This window comes from Podarcis vaucheri (assembly GCF_965113315.1).
Source record: "Podarcis vaucheri genome assembly, chromosome: 3".
Classification (NCBI taxonomy): Eukaryota; Metazoa; Chordata; class Lepidosauria; order Squamata; family Lacertidae; genus Podarcis; species Podarcis vaucheri.
In genome coordinates, this window is record NC_138761.1 from 23,328,470 (window position 1) to 23,349,057 (window position 20,588).

General features: G+C 42.3%; 1 protein-coding gene across 5 annotated transcripts in view; it reads left to right on the forward strand.

The window, feature by feature from the left end:
• Window positions 1-20,588, forward strand: part of THADA (THADA armadillo repeat containing) — a 161,150-nt gene that overhangs the window by 26,152 nt on the left and 114,410 nt on the right. For all 5 annotated transcript variants that reach the window (XM_082217226.1, XM_082217222.1, XM_082217223.1 and 2 more), the window contains exons 16-25: window positions 737-888; window positions 1,832-2,045; window positions 3,254-3,389; window positions 4,643-4,779; window positions 5,049-5,195; window positions 7,718-7,875; window positions 9,528-9,637; window positions 17,071-17,203; window positions 18,258-18,371; window positions 19,862-19,984. In XM_082217226.1, coding sequence (XP_082073352.1) covers window positions 737-888; window positions 1,832-2,045; window positions 3,254-3,389; window positions 4,643-4,779; window positions 5,049-5,195; window positions 7,718-7,875; window positions 9,528-9,637; window positions 17,071-17,203; window positions 18,258-18,371; window positions 19,862-19,984 — 1,424 coding nt within the window. The remainder of the gene's footprint in view (window positions 1-736; window positions 889-1,831; window positions 2,046-3,253; window positions 3,390-4,642; window positions 4,780-5,048; window positions 5,196-7,717; window positions 7,876-9,527; window positions 9,638-17,070; window positions 17,204-18,257; window positions 18,372-19,861; window positions 19,985-20,588) is intronic.

Sequence of the window (20,588 nt, forward strand, 5' to 3'; positions counted from 1 at the left end):
GGCTTATCTGCTGATCGGATCAGCTGATAAGCGGCTTAGTGGCTTAGAAAAAGGGGGGGAGGGAAAAAACCAGCAGGAACTTGCAAGACATTGTCGTCTTGCGAAGCAAGCCCATAGGAAATTCATTTTGCGAAGCACCTCCAAAACGGAAAACTCTTTCGTCTAGCGAGTTTTCCGTCTTGCGAGGCATTCGTCTTGCGGGGCACCACTGTACAGGGAAAGTTGCTGCATGGTGATGTTTGCTGCAAGTTGTAACGTGGGATGCCAGCCTGCCTCTTTTGACTGGTTTATTCATCTTGCATGGCCTGTTTCCTGAGGAAACTTTCTGGCGCGGCACTCCTTCCACCGTGATGGCAATGATCACTTTAGGCTTCTCAACGCGGCAAGTAGCTCTAAAGGAAGCGCTCACCAGTTGGGAGGGAAATGCCACATAGTTCCTTTTTAAATCCTTCTGTTGCGCAGGCTCTTCATGTTACGCTACCCTGTCTTCCCTTTTCTTCAGCCATACCAGGTCTCGTCTTTTTGCAAGAAGGCAACCTGTCCTGTAAATTGAACCACAAACTCTCCTAAACTGTTACCAATAAGTTGACGTTGAACTGTACGATTCCTTTGTTTAATAATGCAATCAAGTGCTAAATAGCTAAATGTAACAAAACAGAATACAACATTTTCCCTCTGTGACTTATAACAAAAACACCCTCTTTTGCATGTGTTCGTTGGGTATCCTTTGGAGCAGGCCAGAGCCAAGAACTGTTTCAGGTAGCACAGGAGGTCACCCTTCCTCGGCTTCAGACTCTGCTCCACTGCTTTGCCAGCACTTTTGAGGAAATAAAGATCTTGGCATTTGATCTTCTGATGAAGCTTCATCCTGTCTTGCCTTATTTTCGGGTATGGATAAAGTTTATAAAAACTCCACATTCTCAATTTTGTAATCATTTTGCTTGTTGAACTCTTAAATGTTGGGTTGAAGGCTGCTTCAGAGCTTACAGCAAGAAATGGGTTTGTTTACCAGTCTCCAACCCTAAAAAAATTAAATAAATCCTGTTTCATTGGAAAATGAGGGAGGGGACGAAACTTGTTTTCCTGGTAGACCAATTGGAAGCAGAATTAAAACAGGATGGGCCAAGACTCCATCCTGTTGCTGTTCCTCCTGTATGCCTTTTTTTTTGGCCTCTGGGTTGGCAATTGAGTTAGGTATTGGGACCGTTGAGGGACGCGGGTGGTGCTGTGGTCTAAACCACAGATCCTAGGGCTTGCCGATCAGAAGGTCAGTGGTTCATATCCCCGCGACGGGGTGAGCTCCCGTTGCTCGGTCCCTGCTCCTGCCAACCTAGCAGTTTGAAAGCACGTCAAAGTGCAAGTAGATAAATAGCTACCACTCTGGCAGGAAGGTAAACGGCGTTTCCGTGTGCTGCTCTGGTTCGCCAGAAGCGGCTTAGTCATGCTGGCCACATGACCCGGAAGCTGTACGCCGGCTCCCTTGGCCAATAAAGCAAGATGAGCGCCGCAACCCCAGAGTCGTCCGCAACTGGACTTAATGATCAGGGGTCTCTTTACCTTTACCTGTTGGGATCATTAGTAGAAATCAGCAGTTTGGATTTCATCCTGAGACCCTTGCACGTATCTGAAGCTTTTGGTACCGATTTCTATTTTAGTGGTTCCTGGTGGCTAGTTTGAAAAGTCCTTTTTACAGGAGATTTGTTTCTCCTCCTGTATAACAGCAACAATCCCCCCCCCCCAAGTATACTTTAACAAGGGGCCTGGATTAGAATGTAAGTCAGTACAGTATTCAACAAACTTGTATTTAAAAGTGTTGAACTTTTTACTTCAGGATCCTCAGCAACTGCAGTTGTTGTTTCAAGTAGCGATGCAGCTCAGCACAAGTACCAAGCCTTATGACTGTGTAACAGCTTCCTATTTGCTGAACTTCTTAATACACCAGAAAGGCCTGCTGAAGACCTGCTTAAACAGTCATCTACCTCTGAACACATTCCAGCCGGATGAGGATAAGTCTAGTGATCCAGTGGAGGAGAACACTTTGGCTGGTCAGTATTGAGCAGAAGAGGAAGTTTTGTTCTCCCCAAAAGAAATCTCCTGTACATCTTTGAAAGCTTTTGTTGTGACCATAGAAGACAGAGAAAGACAAAGAAAAAAAAGTAATATATTTTGAACTGGAAGTGCCCTAATATGGCTGATTTCAAAACCTGATAAATGGTTCCCACCATAATTGAAAGCTTGTCACTGGGTGTTTAGTCTTGTGGGATCAGTTTGTTCATATACACAGGGGCTGCATTCAATGTTAGCTTTGCACTGGCAGAAAGCAGTTATGCTCATGCAAGGTAAAGCATGACCAATTTTTGGCTAATTTCAGTGTCTAATATTAACATAGTCTTTCAAGGCATGTAGTAGAACTAAATTGGTATCAATGGTATGTCATAACCTGTTAAAGGGACGTAGGTGGTGCTGTGGTCTAAACCGCTGAGGCTCTTGGGCTTGCCGATTGGAAGATCAGTGATTCAAATCCTGTTGCTCTGTCCCACCTTCTGCCAACCTAGCAGTTTGAAAGCACACAAGTGCAAGTAGATAAATAGGTACTGCTATGGCAGGAAGGTAAACAGCATTTCCATGCGCTCTGGCACTCGTCACAGTGTCCCGTTGCGCCAGAAGTGGTTTAGTCATGCTAGCCACATGAGCCGGAAGGCTGTCTGTGGACAAACGCCAGCTCTCTCGGCCTGAAAGCGAGATGAGCGCCACACCCCATGGTCACCTTTGACTGGACTTAACCGTCCAGGGGTCCTTTACATTTTATCCTGTTATCTTATTGATCACGTTCATTACCTTTTTGAAAATATCTTTAATGAATCAATTCCATTCCCACAGTGATTAAGAAGTTGCATGCTCCTTGCCTCAAAATTATATCTGCCCTGCTCTTATGTCCTAACAGACAAAATGTTGCTCTTTAGTGTTGGCTATAGGAAAAACCTTCAAAATTATGTATTCCAGAGCAAATCTCATGGAAGCCAGTGGGAAAGGTTGCATTGTGGCCCCAAAATGAGTGTGTGTGTGTGTGTGTGTGTGTGTTCAGTCCCCCTTCCTGTTTTTCTGTTTTCATGACCAACTTTTAAATTCAGAGGTGGCTCTCTCATGGCATCTAGTCTTCAACTGTCTGTTTATTATTAAAGAATTTGATTTTGTACAAAATACCATGACTATCACTTTGATTCCCCACCCCTTTGTTTGTACTAATATATAGTTGTCAAAAGCTTGATGGTGAACCTTGAAGGAGAAATACGGCAAGCAGACAAGTCTTTACTTCAAGCGGCTACTTCATTTCCAATGTATGGCCGTGTACATTGTATAACAGCAGCTCTGCATCAGTTATCATTAAAGTGAGTAATATTGCCCCTGTGTGGTTATTAGGTTAGGGATTAAATAGCTTGTGTAGGAAGTATAAGGTGGGGTGTACCAGCCCCAACCTCTATTGTCCATGTACCCGCCAGCTCTAGCTTGGGGCTGGATGGGGGTTTTAACCATGTTCTGCTAAAGGCACTTAGATATCTCTCTGCAATCAGGAACATGGCAGGATCCTACCCCCTGCATCCCCCTAAAGGGGGAACTTCTGATCTTTGTGTGTTTTGTGTGGAGGTGGGAAGGGGGGAAAAATAGTTATAAAAAGGAGAATTCCTGGATGCCAAGATCAAAGTTTAGGGCAAGTACTCTTTGGTGAGAGAACCTCTGCAGTGGTACCTCGGGTTAAGAACTTAATTCATCCTGGAGGTCTCTTCTTAACCTGAAACTGTTCTTAACCTGAAGCACCACTTTAGCTAATGGGGCCTCCTGCTGCCACTGCGCCGCTGCTGCACGATTTCTGTTCTCACTCTGAAGCAAAGTTCTTAACCCGAGGTAATATTTCTGGGTTAGCGGAGTATATAACCTGAAGCATATGTAACCCGAGGTACCACTGTAATCACAAAATATGCAGCAAAGTATGGAAATATAGGCCATTAGACCTTTTAAAATATGCCCTTGTGGATTCCAAAACTTCCCTATTCTGCTAGTATAGAAAAAGTAACCATGTTTACTTACAGACTCTCCAAAGGTCAGATTTATGTGCATTCAGAAAACGTTGCACGGGCAGTAAAACTTGACTTAGTTACAGTGGCAAAAGATCCTAAATTATTGGTATAGGAGCTCAAAAGTGGCTTGTATGAGCCATGCAGTCTAGGCTGCAGCAACTAGCTCAGACCTCTTTATGCATTGAGCTTCTCTAGTAGACTGGAAAGCAACAGTAGGCTTGATCACCCATTTCCTCCCAAGGTAAGGGAAGTGGACATAGCTAAGCCTGTCAGGACAGCTTGCTTTATGGTATTAACCCCTTCATGCATCAGTTAGTCATTTGCATGTTGGTTATAGGAGGCTGGATATCCCATAGTCTGAAGGGGGTTTCTAACTGCATTCCGCAGAGCGTGCTTAGAAGCCTCCTCACAATCAGAAATTTTCGGAAGGCTATTCTAAGCTGCAGTATGGATTGTATAATTATAGTAAGGAAATAGGAAGTATTAAAAATTATCATAAAGTTAATGTTGTTATTTTGTCACAATGAAATGTTTACTTTGAATTCCTTGATTTTCTCTTCTTACAGTAATTTGACCCTGATTCCTGAATGGAAAGAGGTGGTGGCAAAGCTTATTCTGATGTCTTATGAGCTTTCTGCTGTAGTGTCTCCAGTAGTTCAGAGTTCATCACCAGAAGGTCTTATTCCAATGGATACTGACTCAGGTAACCCATGAATATTTCTAAAAATCATGGCATCTCTTGGTGCAGTAGTTTTATGTAGCTTGTTCTTTACCAAAACTGTCTTCAGCCTTCTTGCTCGTTCCCGTTATTATCTCTCAATAGTGGGGTTCACTGTGCCGTTTGGTTGTTCAGGACATAGAAGTGAAAATATCTCCTGAAGAGAGGTCCACTCAGTGTTGTGGAAATATCGATGAATCAACTGTTGTTTGGAAAGTGTTCATTTTTAAGCCAACTTTCTCTGTTCTCCACAGACAGTTCAGAGCGCTTGCAGTTGATTCTGCGTGAGATACAGCCACGTGATACGAACGATTATTTCGGCGAAACAAAATTGTTCCAAGAGTGCTGCAGGCTAGACTGTACCAGTGAGGGAGCGGAAAACATTTGCACTGAAATTAGAGGTAATTTCAGGTGAACTCTTTGTGTGTGTGTGTGTGTGTGTGTGTGTGTGTGTGTGTGTGTATACACATGCAAGGGAGAATGGTGGTGGTTGAGGTTAAGCATCTTTTTCGTGTCCCTACCTTTCTCTCTTTATGAACCAAAGTGGCTTATAAATGGCCTCTGTTAGAAAAGCCCCTGCCCGCTGGATTAACTCTACTATTCTCGTCTGTTTTGGGAAATCCTTTTAAAAGTTGCTTTTCACATCAAAACCACTGGGTGGGGTAGTTGAATTTCACACACTTATAAACGGCCTCCGTTGGGACTTTCATTTCAAAACAAGTAAAATGCTGGGTATGTTGAGGTAAAAATCCATCTATGCCATATGAAGTTAATTTTTTAAAATTCTTTCCCCTCCCTTTAATTCCTACAGTTTCATATTCATGCATGTAGTTTTTAATAGCAATAGATGGATTGGTTGAAAAAGGGATTGTTTCTCCTTTTTAAAAGTCTTTTAACTGAATATCTGCATTTTTAATACTTTGGGCCAACACATCTCCTGTAGCCAATCTTATTTGTGTGTCCCATTGGTGAGGTCTGACTTTACATCATATTATATATATATATTAATAAAAAATTATATACTGCTCCATTATAGAAAACCTCAAAGTGATTATGACATTTTTTTGCTGATGTAGCAGTGATCTCTTCAGCTGCCACAAAAAACACACAGTGGTGTCCTGTCTATGTTAAACTTATTCCCACATTGTTTCATTGCCCTGGTCCACTGAGAGGAAATCACAGGTGAAAACAGGTGTGTATATGTTTTTTTAGATCTTGCCCTGCACATGGAAAAGGATGTTGCAGGAAACAGATAAGTCTGTTATCAGGGTTTTTTGTGTGTGTGTTATGCTAAACAGGTTTTAGTACCAGGGTTTTTTGTGTGTGTGTTATGCTAAACAGACAGTAGAACTGGGACGGTGCTGATCACCTGTTCAGAGAGGGGACTGGCTTCAGGAAGCCAAGGAGATCTCTCATGTGAGGCCTGGGAGCCTAATCAACTGTTTGGCAAGAGAAGCTGAAGGTCTTCTGAGCAAGGACATGTCGCCTGCTTTCATTGCCTGAGATCCTACGCCATAGAGTCATAGAATGGTAGAGTTGGAAGGGACCCTGAGGATCATCTATTCCAATGCCCTGCAGTGCAGGAATATGCAGCTGCCCCATAAGGGGATCGAACCTGTGACCTTGGCGTTATTATTCATGACTTCTCTCGCTGTACTTAGGATTAGAACCTATAATAATAATAATTTATTATTTATACCCCGCCCATCTGGCTGAGTTTCCCCAGCCACTCTGGGCAGCTCTCAATCGAGTGTTAAAAACAATACAGCATTAAATACTAAAAACTTTCCTAAACAGGGCTGCCTTCAGATGTCTTTTAAAAATAGGATAATTGCTTATTTCCTTGACATCTGAGGGGAGGGCATTCCACAGGGCGGGCGCCACTACCGAGAAGGCCCTCTGCCTGGTTCCTGTAACCTCACTTCTCGCAATGAGGGAACCGCCAGAAGGCCCTCGGCGCTGGATCTCAGTGTCCGGGCTGAATGATGGGGTGGAGACGCTCTTTCAAGTATAAAGGACCAAGGCCATTTAAGGCTTTAAAGGTCAGCACCAACACTTTGAATTGTGCTCGGAAACGTACTGGGAGCCAATGCAGATCTCTTCGGACCGGTGTTATGTGGTCCCGGCGGCCACTCCCAGTCACCAGTCTAGCTGCCGCATTGCAGTTTCTGGGTCACCTTCAAAGGTAGCCCCACATAGAGCTCATTGCAGTAGTCCAAGCGGGAGATAGCTAGAGCGTGCACCACTCTGGCGAGACAGTCCATGGGCAGGTAGGGTTTCAGCCTGCGTAACCTAGACATAAAATGCCAGCAACGCATGCTGGTTGCAAATTCTGGCCTTGGGGAATCTAGTAACATAGGAAGCTGTCTCAGATTGACTCAGACCATTGGTCCATCAAGCTCAGTATTGCCTTGACTTAAGTGGACAGCAGTGGCCGTCCAGGGTTTCAGGCAGGAATTGTTTCCATCCTTGTCTATTTACTTTATTTAACAAAATGTATACATGGCTTACTAGAACGAAAGGCCTCTTAAGCGGTTTACAATAGGCATTGTATAAATATTCCTTTAAAAAATAAATAACGTTGAAATATTTTTTAAAAAATGTAATCCGTCATTTTAAATAATAATAATAATAATAATAATAATAATAATAATAATAATAATAATAATTTATTATTTATACCCCGCCCATCTGGCTGGGCCTCCCCAGCCACTCTGGGCGGCTTCCATAAAAACCAAAAATACAATAAAATATCACACGTTAAAAACTTCCCTGAACAGGGCTGCCTTAAGATGTCTCCTGAATGTCAGGTACTGAAATTGTGTGTCAAAATTTACTGCTAAATTTGTATGCCTGGGTTGCCTTGCTGGAACAGAAGTCTTTAGCTGTCTCTACATATATCCATTATACTTATTTGTTTAAGATGAAGAACAGCAGACATGTGACGTAACGGCTCAGATGGTGCTGGTTTGTTGCTGGCGAAGTATGAAGGAAATATCATTACTTTTAGGCAAGTTGTGTCAGCTTCTGCCTTTACAGGCACTTCCCAATTGTCCGGATGCACTGATAACAGTACAGCAGGTAAGACTATTTAATATTCTATGGTTTGAAATCTTCTGTCCTTGGAACTGTATATGAAGTATTGGAACGAATTACTGTTGGCCTTTTGTCTATCACATCTTTTTTAAAAAAACCTGCCTTGCTGTTTTCCAAATAATGCTGACATTTTATGGACAGACACTTGGGTGGGGGGAGAAAGGTGTTGGCTAGATTTTAACAGCAGCTGTGCTTACTTAAAATTTCAGATTCTTTTAATTGGTTCACTTCTCTATAATTTGGCATCGAGAAGTAGCTCAAAGGATTGTTTTAAGGGACAAAAATATTCAGGGAAGATTCGTGACTGCTTATACCAGGGAGGAATTTTGAATAAAACAGTGCTTTAGCACTGCAAATTGTTTACTGATTTTCCATTTAGGTACATTTAATTACTGTTTACACTGATTACCAGTTACGATAAAGTATTCTCATAGGTGAGTGTTTTAGAAAGGGCACTTTCAAGTGTAATCTGAAGTTGCTATTCAGGCCATCCATACTTGGGGAGCCTTCCATTTATTTAATGGAGGGGGTTAGTCATATATCTATCCATTAAAGATTGAGAATTTGTTTAACTGGCTTCAGCTTCACTTCCACTTATATGTTTCTCATTTGGCAAACGGCAAGGTGAGAGCCGATGAAATTGCCATTTTAGTATAGCTTTTATGGTCTGTAATTTTCGACAGCAAACACATTGATGGATTGAGGGTATCGTGTTCCCCACAGGCTGGATGACAGAATTATGCCCATTCAGGACTGCTTTTCTAACGCCCCCCTTCCCTTTTTTTAAAACCTCATGGAGGCTAGCACACCATCTGGGACTGTTCAAGAGAACGGACTACAGTGTTTACAAGAAATTAGCTTACCACAAGTATTTCATTTGGAAATATTTTGGATTTATTAGATTTCTGGGTTTAATTGATGACCTTTTCCCTTTCCCATATGGTTTCAACCAGACCAGTTTCCATCTTGGCAGTCTGATATACACAACATGCTTTCCTCCTCTTCTGTCAGCCTTTCTCAGGAGGCTGGAGGTGGGGGGAACTGGGAGGTCAAATCCTGCTCCTGCAAAGGCAATGCCATTGTTTTAAACTTCAACCGGCTACTTGAAAGGGTACTGGTGACAAACTTCTTAGTGTATCCCTTGCTTTTTGGCTATCCTATGCGCAGGGAAGTAGTGCTAATATTTGTATTTGCATGTTGTCTCCAGCAGATGTTTTCATCTGTCTGAGAGCTGTGTACAAGACCCAGAGAGTGTGGAGTCATCAACAATGTACCTCCACCATTGGAATGGTTCCCCACCTCTGACTTATGGCATGATCCGGATCACGCTTGCCCTCCTTGTGTTTACACATTGTGGAAAGATGGCATGGGTGTGAGCTAATGGCTAACCAGCCCTCTAAAGTATAAAAAGCAGCCTTTAACAACTAATGCATGCAAGCAATGCTAAGAGTTGCTGTCAGGAGAAACAGTGCAGTTGATTTACATAAGTAAACTCGGGAGCAGACCATAGGTTTCAATGGGGCTATGTAAACAATTGCATTGGCTCTGTCTGCGATACCATTCTTCATAGCCTGTCAAAAGTACTTGTGTGTAAAATCCTTGCAGTTTTCTTAAGAAAATCCAAACCGTTTTTCTAGGTGAAAGAGATTGGGGAGTATTTCAAGCATCACCTTCTGAAGTCAAGGCACAGAGGAGCGTTTGAGCTGGCGTACGCCGGTTTTGTAAAGCTCACTGAAGTACTCTCAAGGTAAACTGCACCAAAAGTCACTTTCTTCTGTAGCATTCAAGCCTTCGTGCAGGCAGGATGTCACTTATGTGGATATGAACTTGCTTTTTCATGGAGTTTACCATAGTTTTAGCTCCTCCCTGCACACCCGGATATCATATCATCTAACCAAGACCTCAATGTTTCCTTGGCTCTCTGTTCCTCGATATACCTGCTTTCTGGTAACTAAAACCAAAGCAGGTAGTCTTGCAGTACTTCCAAAATATGCTGAAAGGAAGAATGTGTTTCTCTTAATTCATGTTGGGAAACCTGTGGCCGCCAGATGTTGGACTCCACCTACACCCAATCATTTGCCATGTTGTCTGAGGCTTATGGAAGTTGGGATCCAACAGTTTCAGAGGACCACAGGTTCCCCCTTCCATGCTCTGAGGTAATTTCATAAATGTGAAGCAGCCGTCCGTGCTTCAACATCTCCCTCGCTCTGCCTACAGTGTATCTTACTTAGTAAACCTTTCCACAAAAATACTCAAAAGACAGCTTACCAAAAAATGTGCAGGCCGTATAATACAAGAGCCACTAACTTTTAGCTTTCCAGATGTTTCTGAACTACAGCTTTTATTGTCCTTGACTATTGGTCATGTGGGCAGTTGCGTGATTTAAATGCAGAAGGATGTTCTGGTGAGTGGCGAACCCACTCCTCAAGAAGTTTCTCTCTTCAGCTTCTTCCCCACACCCCAAAGCTGTTTTTCGTTCACTTCTGGTATTGGAGTATAAATGGAAGAAAAATAATACCTGATGTCAGGAGACGGACTACAGGGAGTAAAGTAACGGCGCTGAGCAGAGTTCAGCATCCTTTGTCTGTGCCATTTTCCTAAGCCTGACAAATGTTTATGTTCAAGTTACTTCAGAAAAAAACAAAACTGCTGTCCAGGCTATTAAATGCTGAGATTTTGAGGAAATGTGGAATAAATTCTCTTCCCCACCCTCTTCTCCTTTTGAAAATGAGTAATACATTTACAGCTTTCAGAAAAAAGAAAAAAGTTATGCTTGGAAATTCTCGCTGCTTTTCATTGGCTGATGTATAAATCTGATAATTTATAAAGGTATACAAAGGCCGATTTACACCCGCTATGATGAATCGTATTTTTCCGTTTCATTTTAATTAGTTCTCCCACATAAGAACTAAGCAAAGTCAGCTTCATTTGGGTGCAGTCCACGCTGTCAGGGCTGAGCCATTGGCCACTGTCGGAAGGGAGTGAGGAGTTGGGCTGGGGAATCAGAGGCAAGGAGCTAGCCAGGAATCGGAGCCAAAGAACATAGAAGCACACCAGAGCCAGGAAAACTGTTGTTGCTCGGGCAAAGTCCCATCCCAAACAGGAAGCCTTCTATAGTGCTTCCTGTCTTGTGGGACCTAGTGGAGAACTTGGATGGGTACGGTCAGCCCAGAATCTGAGAACTCTTCAGAGCTGTACGTCCATTGCTCCAGTGATCACCCGAGGCAGTTGCACTCATAGCCTAGTTATGCCTGTTAGCCATAGCATGTATTAACTCTTGTACGCCTCGTGTTGACATTAGAATGACTACATCAGGGGAATAATTTCCTGGGTTGCTTTTATCTTAATAATAATAATAACAATTTATTATTTATACCCCGCCCATCTGGCTGGGTTTCCCCAGCCACTCTGGGCGGCTCCCAACAGAATATTAAAAACACGATAAAACATCAAACATTAAAAACTTCCCTAAACAGGGGAATGTCTTCTAAAAGTCAGATAGTTGCTTATTTCCTTGACACCTGATGGGAGGGCGTTCCACAGGTCGGGTGCCACTACCAAGAAGGTCCTCTGCCTGGTTCCCCGTAACCTCGCTACTCGCAGTGAGGGAGCCAGCAGAAGGCCCTCGGCGCTGGACCTCAGTGTCAGGCAGAACGATGGGGGTGGAGATGCTCCTTCACGTATACTGGGCTGAGGCCGTTTAGGGCTTTAAACAGGCATAGGCAAACTCCGGCCCTCCAGATGTTTGGGACTACAGTTCCCATCATCTCTGACCACTGGTCCTGTTAGCTAGGGATGATGGGAATTGTAGTCCCAAACATCTGGAGGGCCGGAGTTTGCCTATGCCTGGCTTTAAATCTTGAGGTAGGAAATCTTGAGATAGGAAACAGGATTCACTAGTTTTTAAACCACCAGTCATACTGTGAACAAATGCTTCCTTAGCCATTAAAAGGTATTGTGGAATTTCTATATACATTGCTGGTCTCTTGCAGCAACTAAGTTTTTATGAGCTGGTGTTTCAGATTTCATCCCCTCTGTGAGTGAACATCTGTCCATCAGTTTCACATGTGCGCGCACCCCCCTCAAAGCAAAATTGGAATAATACTATAGATAATACTGGTAACTTATGTGGTTGTGGTAAGAGAGAAGATGCAAAAATGGCTGAGTGCTGAACACTAACTACTGTTACTAGCAAAAATTGAGGTGACCTACCATAGAGGCCTTCTAGAAGAAAATACTGTTTGGGTTGTATCCGACTGAGCCATGTTCATAGACCCACTGAAATAGGATTGATCCTATCCATTGATCTCAGTGGGTTATGACTAAAGTTGGATGCAATCCTTAATTTTCTTCAATTATTATTGTGTTATTTGTAAAGATAACACATGAGGAAACTTGTTGCCCGTGACTGAATTTATGTCTGAAATAATATCCCATTGAGAAGCCTACCAGTTTTGCTCATTGATGAATAACATTGTGCATTCTGTTTTATGCTGTATGCCGACAGATAAAGCGCCATTTTAATTACATTGCAAAATTAAGTTATCTTTAGCACATTGTTGGGTTTTTTTTGGGGGGGGGGAGTGTACAGCTGTGTGGCAAAAGGTGCAGATTATGTGGGACGTTTATTGTATTCTCTGAAAATGCCTGGAGTCGCTTCTCCGCCTGCACAGGAGATTGTTTAAACTGGCAAGAGGAAAAGTAAATCAGAGAAAACCACAAAAGCCATTTGCTGAATTAGAACCAGAGCAACTTACACATTGGCGAGCTGTGTGATGTTTTAATTAGAGGTTTTGGAGATTAAGTATGATAAAATTAGTCGCTTGTTCCATCTGATAGAGATCAGGGCATGGGCAAAGACATGCTTGAATTAGTGACTGTCATTGCAATGTTCAAAAGCTCTTTTCCCTCACTTGCCACTTGCTTCTCATGGAAACAACTTTTCAGCCTTCCCAGAGGGCTGTGCTATTGCCAAGTCAAAGGGAGTAGCCTCTTCCATTTTCAAAGTCAACAGTTCTTACTTGTTTTTACTACTTCGGGACTACCAGAGTTTTGCTCGCACAAAAATGTGGGAGCTGTAGTGGGTGACCTGAAAGGATTGTATTACTTCTGGCATCATCAAAGCAGCACAACGTTGTGGTGCTAAGGATTTGTCAGATTGCATTTCTGTATATTTTTCCTCTTCGTGCTAGTCCCAGCAGGAGGGAGCTTCATGTTTGTTCAGAGATAAGCCCAACAACTTTTGCTTTCAGCTACGTGGTTTTTGTTGTTTAGTCGTGTCCGACTCTTCGTGACCCCATGGACCAGAGCATGCCAGGCACCTCTGTCTTCCACTGCCTCCCGCAGTTTGGTCAAACTCATGCTGGTAGCTTCGAGAACACTATCCAACCATCTCGTCCTCTGTCGTCCCCTTCTCCTTGTGCCCTCAATCTTTCCCAGCATCAGGGTCTTTTCCAGGGTCTTCTCTTCTCATGAGGTGGCCAAAGTCTTGGAGTCTCAGCTTCACGATCTGTCCTTCCAGTGACCACTCAGGGCTGATTTCCTTCAGAATGGATAGGTTTGATCTTCTTGCAGTCCATGGGACTCTCCAGAGTCTCCTCCAGCACCATAATTCAAAAGCATAGCTTGGCTATCTTTTTGTATTGCTTCCTTGGTGAATTCCAGACAAGGCCTAGAGCTGGTTTGCATGCCACGCTAACCCAGCCATGGGATAATCATGAACATACCTCCCCCCACTGGTTTTATACAGCTTCCTCCCTCCCCTGCAGATGCTGTTTGTGGTATGAGCAAGTCCTAGAATGGCTTGCTGTGTGAACCAGAATCATGGTTTGTTTCAAATGAGTGGTAAGCCAGTAATAAACTAAGATCAGTGAACAATAAACTGATGTACGTTACAAAATTTTTGAGTTCATATATCTGTGCGCGTGTGTGTCTTGGTGAAGAGAGAGATTAATAATAATAATAATAATAATAATAATAATAATAATAATAATAATAATTTATTTATACCCCGCCCATCTGGCTGGGCTTCCCCAGCCACTCTGGGCAGCTTTCAACCAAATACTAAAATACAGTAATGCATCAAACATTAAAAGCTTCCCTAAACAGGACTGCCTTCAGATGTCTGGTAGTTGTTGTTCTCTTTGACATCTGGTGGGAGGGCGTTCCACAGGGCGGGTGCCACTACCAAGAAGGCCCTCTGCCTGGTTCCCTGTAACTTGCCTTCTCGCAGTGAGGGAACCGCCAGCAGGCCCTCGGCGCTAGACCGTGGAAATATTATGAAAAAGAAATGGCTATCATTCAAGGCACCCCAGGGTGCCATGGCACACTGGTTGAAAACCACTGGGTTAAACCGTGTTTGGCTGTGCTTGAACGTCATGCTGGTCTGTAATGTTTCTGTATATTTTCTGTTATGCTTACGGTGCACATGCAGCAGGCTACTTAATTTATTGACCCGAGATGCATGCACAGCAGCTTACAAAAGAATAATAAAATAGTTAAAATATAAAGAACACATGAAGCAAAGCTAGTTTAAATGGCAGCAGATAAAAACATATCCAGAAAAGCAGATTAAAAACAAAACTCACAAACCCAAAGGGCACTGCAAGAAAGAAGTCTTCAGTAAGCGTCTGAATGGTTAAGGAGAAAGGGAGCAACAGATCTCAGTGGAGAGGATATTTCTACCATCTCTGTGCCGCCACCAAAAAGGCCCTGTCATGGAGGGGAGGGAGAAGAACAGGGTGACATGCAGTTCTAGGATAGATCTCTGTACAGAAATTTTGCCTATGTTTATATAGCACTATCTGAATATGACATTCACTATTATAGCACTTTTAGTATCCACAAATTTAATTTTAAAAACTTTAGATGTTGACGTCTTCCTAAGTTGTTGCATCATGAATGTGTCTTTAAAAGTTTAAATACTTATCCCAAACTCTATACTAAAGCCAGATGTGTTGCAATTTTGTCTTACTCAGTTGCTTAAAATCTCTTAACAGGTATATCAGTATTGTAGTTCCAAAGCAAGGTAGTTCTATATCACTCACAGTTTATTTCTCTTCATAATATAAGGAACCCCCCCCTACCCCAGTCCCAATATAAACCATGGACACAGGAACATATTTTCTTCTCAATTCTGAAAAATAAGCTAATATGGCTTTACAAGGTCTCTTACAACTTGGAATATACACATGTGTAATAATCATGTCTTGCAATCAGTTGGTGAGTGGACATTATTTTGGCTCCGATTGCAGTTTCGTTTGCCAAGGAGAACCTGGGAGAGGGTATTCAGGCTTTTAAAAATTAGAAAATATTGTCGTTTTAAACAAGTGTCAATGAGGTGCGAGAACTGGCACTGCTGGAAAGGTTTACCTGCATGAGCTGAAATTGGACATGATTGATTGTGCTTTATGCACCTTTAAATACAGATGTGCTGGTGCATGAATTTCAGTAAGATTTTCAGGATATAAGCAGATTCCTCTACTCCTTTCTTCTCCTCAAGTACTAAGGTTTCCCCCATGCATTCTTAGGTGGAAGAAGAGGAAAGGACTAGATGAGACAGTTTTTTAGTTGTATGTTTTACATAATTAACAGTTGGTAAAATGAGTTGAGATTACGAGCTCGGAAGAAAATTAGGGTTGCGTTTAACTCTGTCAAACTCAGAGCAGACTCATTGAAATCCGAATACTTAAGTTGTTGTTAACTTTGCTGTCTGGTCTTTGACCGCAATAAAGATTGATTGATTATATACTTAAGTCCATTAATTTCAGTAGGTCTCTTTTGCTCACAGTTTGGCCAGATACAATCCTTAGTGTATAAATATAGAACAATCAGTATATAATAGTGTAAACAGATGTTATATGGAATAACTCATCCTCTTGGAAGATGTCGGGGATGACCTGTGTTTCTTAGGGGATGAGAAGACTGTGGGATAGGAAGAATGAGATCCTTTTATGTGCTGCTCTTATTAGCATTCATATAACATCAGAAGCCACATACTTTAATCTCTTGCAGAGCTAAGCAGCGTATCTGCTTAGCCTGTTTTTGAACAGTTTGCATCTTCTGCGACTAGCCTTAATTTATTGAGCTGTTTCCTTAATGTCATCCGCACTGCATTTTGGAAAGTATGTGAAATGGGTAAATACTTCAGTTTGACCAGCTGGCTGAACTATATTTTGGGCTGCGCATGGCATCCAGGTAGAATTTGAGGTTTTGCTCCTTTGCTGGAGGCTATTCCTCTAGTTTTGGCAGAAATAGTTATTTTTAAGACTGCGGTGCAGAAAGGCTTTATAGGTTATGCCAAACGGTGTAACTGCAGAGGAAAAATACTTCACGGCAAGAGGGCACTTCTGACAGCCTCGTATGTAGAAGGTCCCAGGTTAAATCCTGGGTGTCTCCAGACAAGGCTGGGAAAAGCTGGTGTCTGAAACCCTGTAGAGGCTCTGCTAGCTGGTATAGACCAGACCAGGCATCCCCAACCTTCAGCCCTCCAGATGTTTTGGACTACAATTCCCATCATCCCTGACCACTGGTCCTGTTAGCTAGGGATCATAGGAGTTGTAGGCCAAAACTCCTGGAGGGTCGCAGGTTGAGGATGCCTGGACCAGACTAATGATTAGGCAGTTTGGTTTGCATCCTAAAGTCCCCTTGGGAGAAATTGACATGAGCCAGTTGTTGTTTAGTCGTTTAGTTGTGTCCAACTCTTCGTGACCCCATGGACCAGAGCACACCAGGCACTCCTGTCTTCCACTGTCTCACGCAGTTTGGTCAAACTCATGTTAGTAGCTTCGAGAACACTGTCCAACCATCTCATCCTCTGTCGTCCCCTTCTCCTTGTGCCCTCAATCTTTCCCAGCATTAGGGTCTTTTCCAGGGAGTCTTCTCTTCTCATGAGGTGGCCAAAGTCTTGGAGTCTCAACTTCACGATCTGTCCTTCCAGTGAGCACTCAGGGCTGATTTCCTTAAGAATTGATAGGTTTGATCTTCTTGCAGTCCATGGGACTCTCAAGAGTCTCCTCCAGCACCATAATTCAAAAGCATCCATTCTTAGACAAAAGCCAGAGCTTTTCCAAAAAAGGAGATTTCACTGATACCTTAAGATCATTAAGTGTTATGTATCCTGATCGCCGTGTTTTCAGTTGTAGCCTTTCATTTGTTTTCATGCTGTTGTTTGCCTTGCAGGTGCGACGATGAAAGCCTGCACGGGCTGCCAGAGCAGTGGCTGTGCAATGTACTGGAAGAAATCAAATCTAGCGATCCTTCTTCTAAACTATGTGCCACTAGACGCAGTGCTGGGATTCCATTCTATATACAGGTACCTAAGATCCCCTTCTAATCTTAAAACAATTGCAGTTTCTTCATTGGATCTGCTGTAAGAGCTGCAGGATGGTCTTGAATATTAAAATGTGCATGGGTTGTCTTTGGTTCTTCTTCTTCACACACACACATACACACACACAAATTTAATTACAATTGTGTCTAAACAGTACATTAGTCTCTACACACGTGTCTTACTTTCATTGAACCTATGTCAGCCCAGATATAAGCAGAGGAAGAAATTCCGAGCACACCTACAATATGAAATATCATGGGCTCCATTTGGGATTGTACAGAACAAAACAAAGAGCAGAATCTGGAATGTAGCACAGGACAATTGGCTGACATTTCCTGAAAATAGGTTACTTTTTTGCTTCAGGGATAGCTTTATTCTTATTTTTTTGGCTACAACTAAAGATCTGAATGATCTTCAGCTTGAAGAAATATGATTCACCCAATAACGCTGCTACTTTTTGGGAAGTGAGCAGCAACCTTGAAAGTCAGGCTATAAATATAGACCTTTTAAATACCTAAGATGAAAATGACAAGAGTATATGTGTACAGAAGTACAAACCTTCCTCATTCCTTGTATAGCTTCAAAACCGGGTTGCAAGTGCTTGTTAAAATTAATCAAATACTTATTGGCTCTCTCCAGTTGTATAATCCAAAACAGATAATGTATTATGAATGAAACTAACAGAATTAAGACAAGTGAGAGGTTCTTTCTTAATGGTAACCTTTTTTAAAAAAGGTTTTCCTGAGGTTTTTGCTTCTCCAGCTTGTTCCTAGAGCTGCCAGTTTCATTTTTAGAAAAATTGCCTCTTTAATGAGTCGTAATTTTGTTTTGATTTAAACATTGAAAGTCCCTTTGCCACTTCCTGGGACTTGAGGCTGAGGTCTGATGCTCCTCATCATTTGTGCTAGATAGGTGTGTGTAATATATGTGTATGTGTGTGTGTGTATTTGGAATCTTGAGGCAACTGGGTCAGTTCTATTTGCAAAAGTTTAGTGAAGGAGTTGTGCTTTGTCTTTATTTCTTTTTTTCGTTCTAGGCTCTGCTAGCTTCAGAACCGAAGAAGGGTAAAACACGCTTGTTAAAAATGACAATGAAAGAGTTGATTTCTTTAGTTTCACCTTCAAGTACTCCACCAAGCACAATCCGTCAGGTAATATCTACCTTGCATCACAATGCAACGTCAGTAAATTTATCCGTTGTTTGTTTAGGACAGAGATGGGGGCAAACGGGCCCTCCAGATACTGTTGTACTTCATCTCCCATCTTCCTCAACCATTGGCTATACTGGGTGGCAGTGATGGGAGTTGGGAGCCCAACAGTACCCAGAGGACCACAGGTTCCCTATCAGTGGTTTAGGAAATTGTTGCATTAGAATAACGGTACACTGTCGTCTAGCCCCAGGCACCCTCCTTTGGATTCATGACAAAGGAAGAACAGCCGTACCTCGGAAGTCGAACAGAACCCGTTCCGGAAGTCTGTTCGACTTCCAAAACGTTCGACTTCCAAAACGCTGCTTCTGATTGGCTGCAGTAAGCTCCTGCACCCAATCGAAAGCCACAGAAGCCCTGTCGGATGTCCGGCTTCCGAAAGAATGTTCGAAAACTGGAACACTCACTCCCGATTTTCGATCGTTCAGGAGCCGAAATGTCTGACTCCCAAGGCGTTCGGGAGCCAAGGCATTCGGGAGCCAAGGTTTGACTGTATTAACTCCAGGAATTCAATGCCACAATAAGTTTTATTTATATGTCTTGAAATCTTTTTAACCTGCCTTTCATCCCAAAGCAATCCTAGGACAGGGTACAGTAAAACAATCTAAAACCAAAGCGCCACCAAAAATATCATAAAACAAAAGGAGGTAAAAGCTTTACAAGGACAGAAAGATATTGAAACCGGTACACTCAGTAACAGAATTGGTACGTGGCCCTTCAGAGGCTTGAGAAGAAAAGCTTCAGCTTATGACGAAGCTGATATTTATTTTAAAGTATTTTGTAAACCACTTAATGTTTCAGAAATCTCTTAAGCATACAAATAATGTGAATAAGGCTTAAAGACCATTATGGATACGAGAACTAATCCTTAATTTATTAATTTATGATGAAAAGTAAGAAAATATTTCAAGTATTGAGGTGTAGAATTCTAGAATAATTTCCCACAGTGTACAGAATAGACCACTGACCTAATTTCAGTGGCCTTCCCAGTGTCTTGTGGGGGGATACATGCCAAAACAAAAATAAGCCACCTTTCTGTGATAATTCACTCCCAGCGGGCTTCTTGCTTCAAATGTGGGTCCAGGATATTGGATTTGTATATCCTTCAACAGGAGCACACATACTAAATATAACTTTAATGTAGATTAAATTAGTATTTTATTGTGGTGATGTGTGTGGTGCAGTCACAGTTTACTGGGAACAGGCTGGGTGAGATTTGTTTCCTGGCTTGTTTTCTTTATCTTTTACCAAGCTGTTTATTCCTGAAATTTCCCAGGCATGCAGTTATCAACTTGGCCCCCGACTCTTAAGTCAAAGCAGGCTACTGATCAGGGCTTGCTCGCTTTTCAGAGTTACAGTTTTGAAGTTAAAGTACATAATTTTGAGGTTATTCCGATAACTAAGTAGCCTGTATTGACTTCCCTCCCTACCAGGTCCATGCTTTAAATATCTTGAGGGCTTTATTCAAAGACACCCGCTTAGGAGAAAACATCATTCCTTACGTGGCAGATGGAATGCGAGCGGCAATATTAGGTTTTACGTCTTCTGTCTGGGCAGTAAGTTGATCCTTTACGTTTAGTATATTAAGTTTGAAAGCCACATGTTAATGGTGGTAACCGGGGTATTGATTGTGTTTCTCAATAACACTACAATGCCTGATTAGATTTTTATGAATTCTTTTTATAGAGTTATATGGAATGTTTGCCAAGTGGGCAGCGTGCAGGAAAGGCTATAAAACAGCCTACAGAAACACTGAATTTTGGCTCTTGGTATTCTTTTTATTTGGTTTTTATTTAGTTTCCTGCAATGAAGGCAGAGCACCACATTCACCTTCTGACATGGAAAGCTGCTTCTACTTGGTTGATTAATATTAAAAACTCAGTAACTTTTTAACACACACACACACACACTTATATATATATAGAGAGAGAGTGCCAGTTGGAGGTGATAATGAAGTCTCTGGTGGCATGCTTGGTCTAGAATGAATGCTTTAAGTTTAAGTTATTAACATGGGCTGAATCCATCTTACTCAGAGTTTCCCAAACTTGGGTCTCCAGCTCTTTTTGGATTGTAATTCCCATAATCCCTGTCCTGCTAGCTAGGCATGATGGGAGTTGTAGTCCAACAACATCTGAAGACCCACGTTTGGGAAGCCCTGAT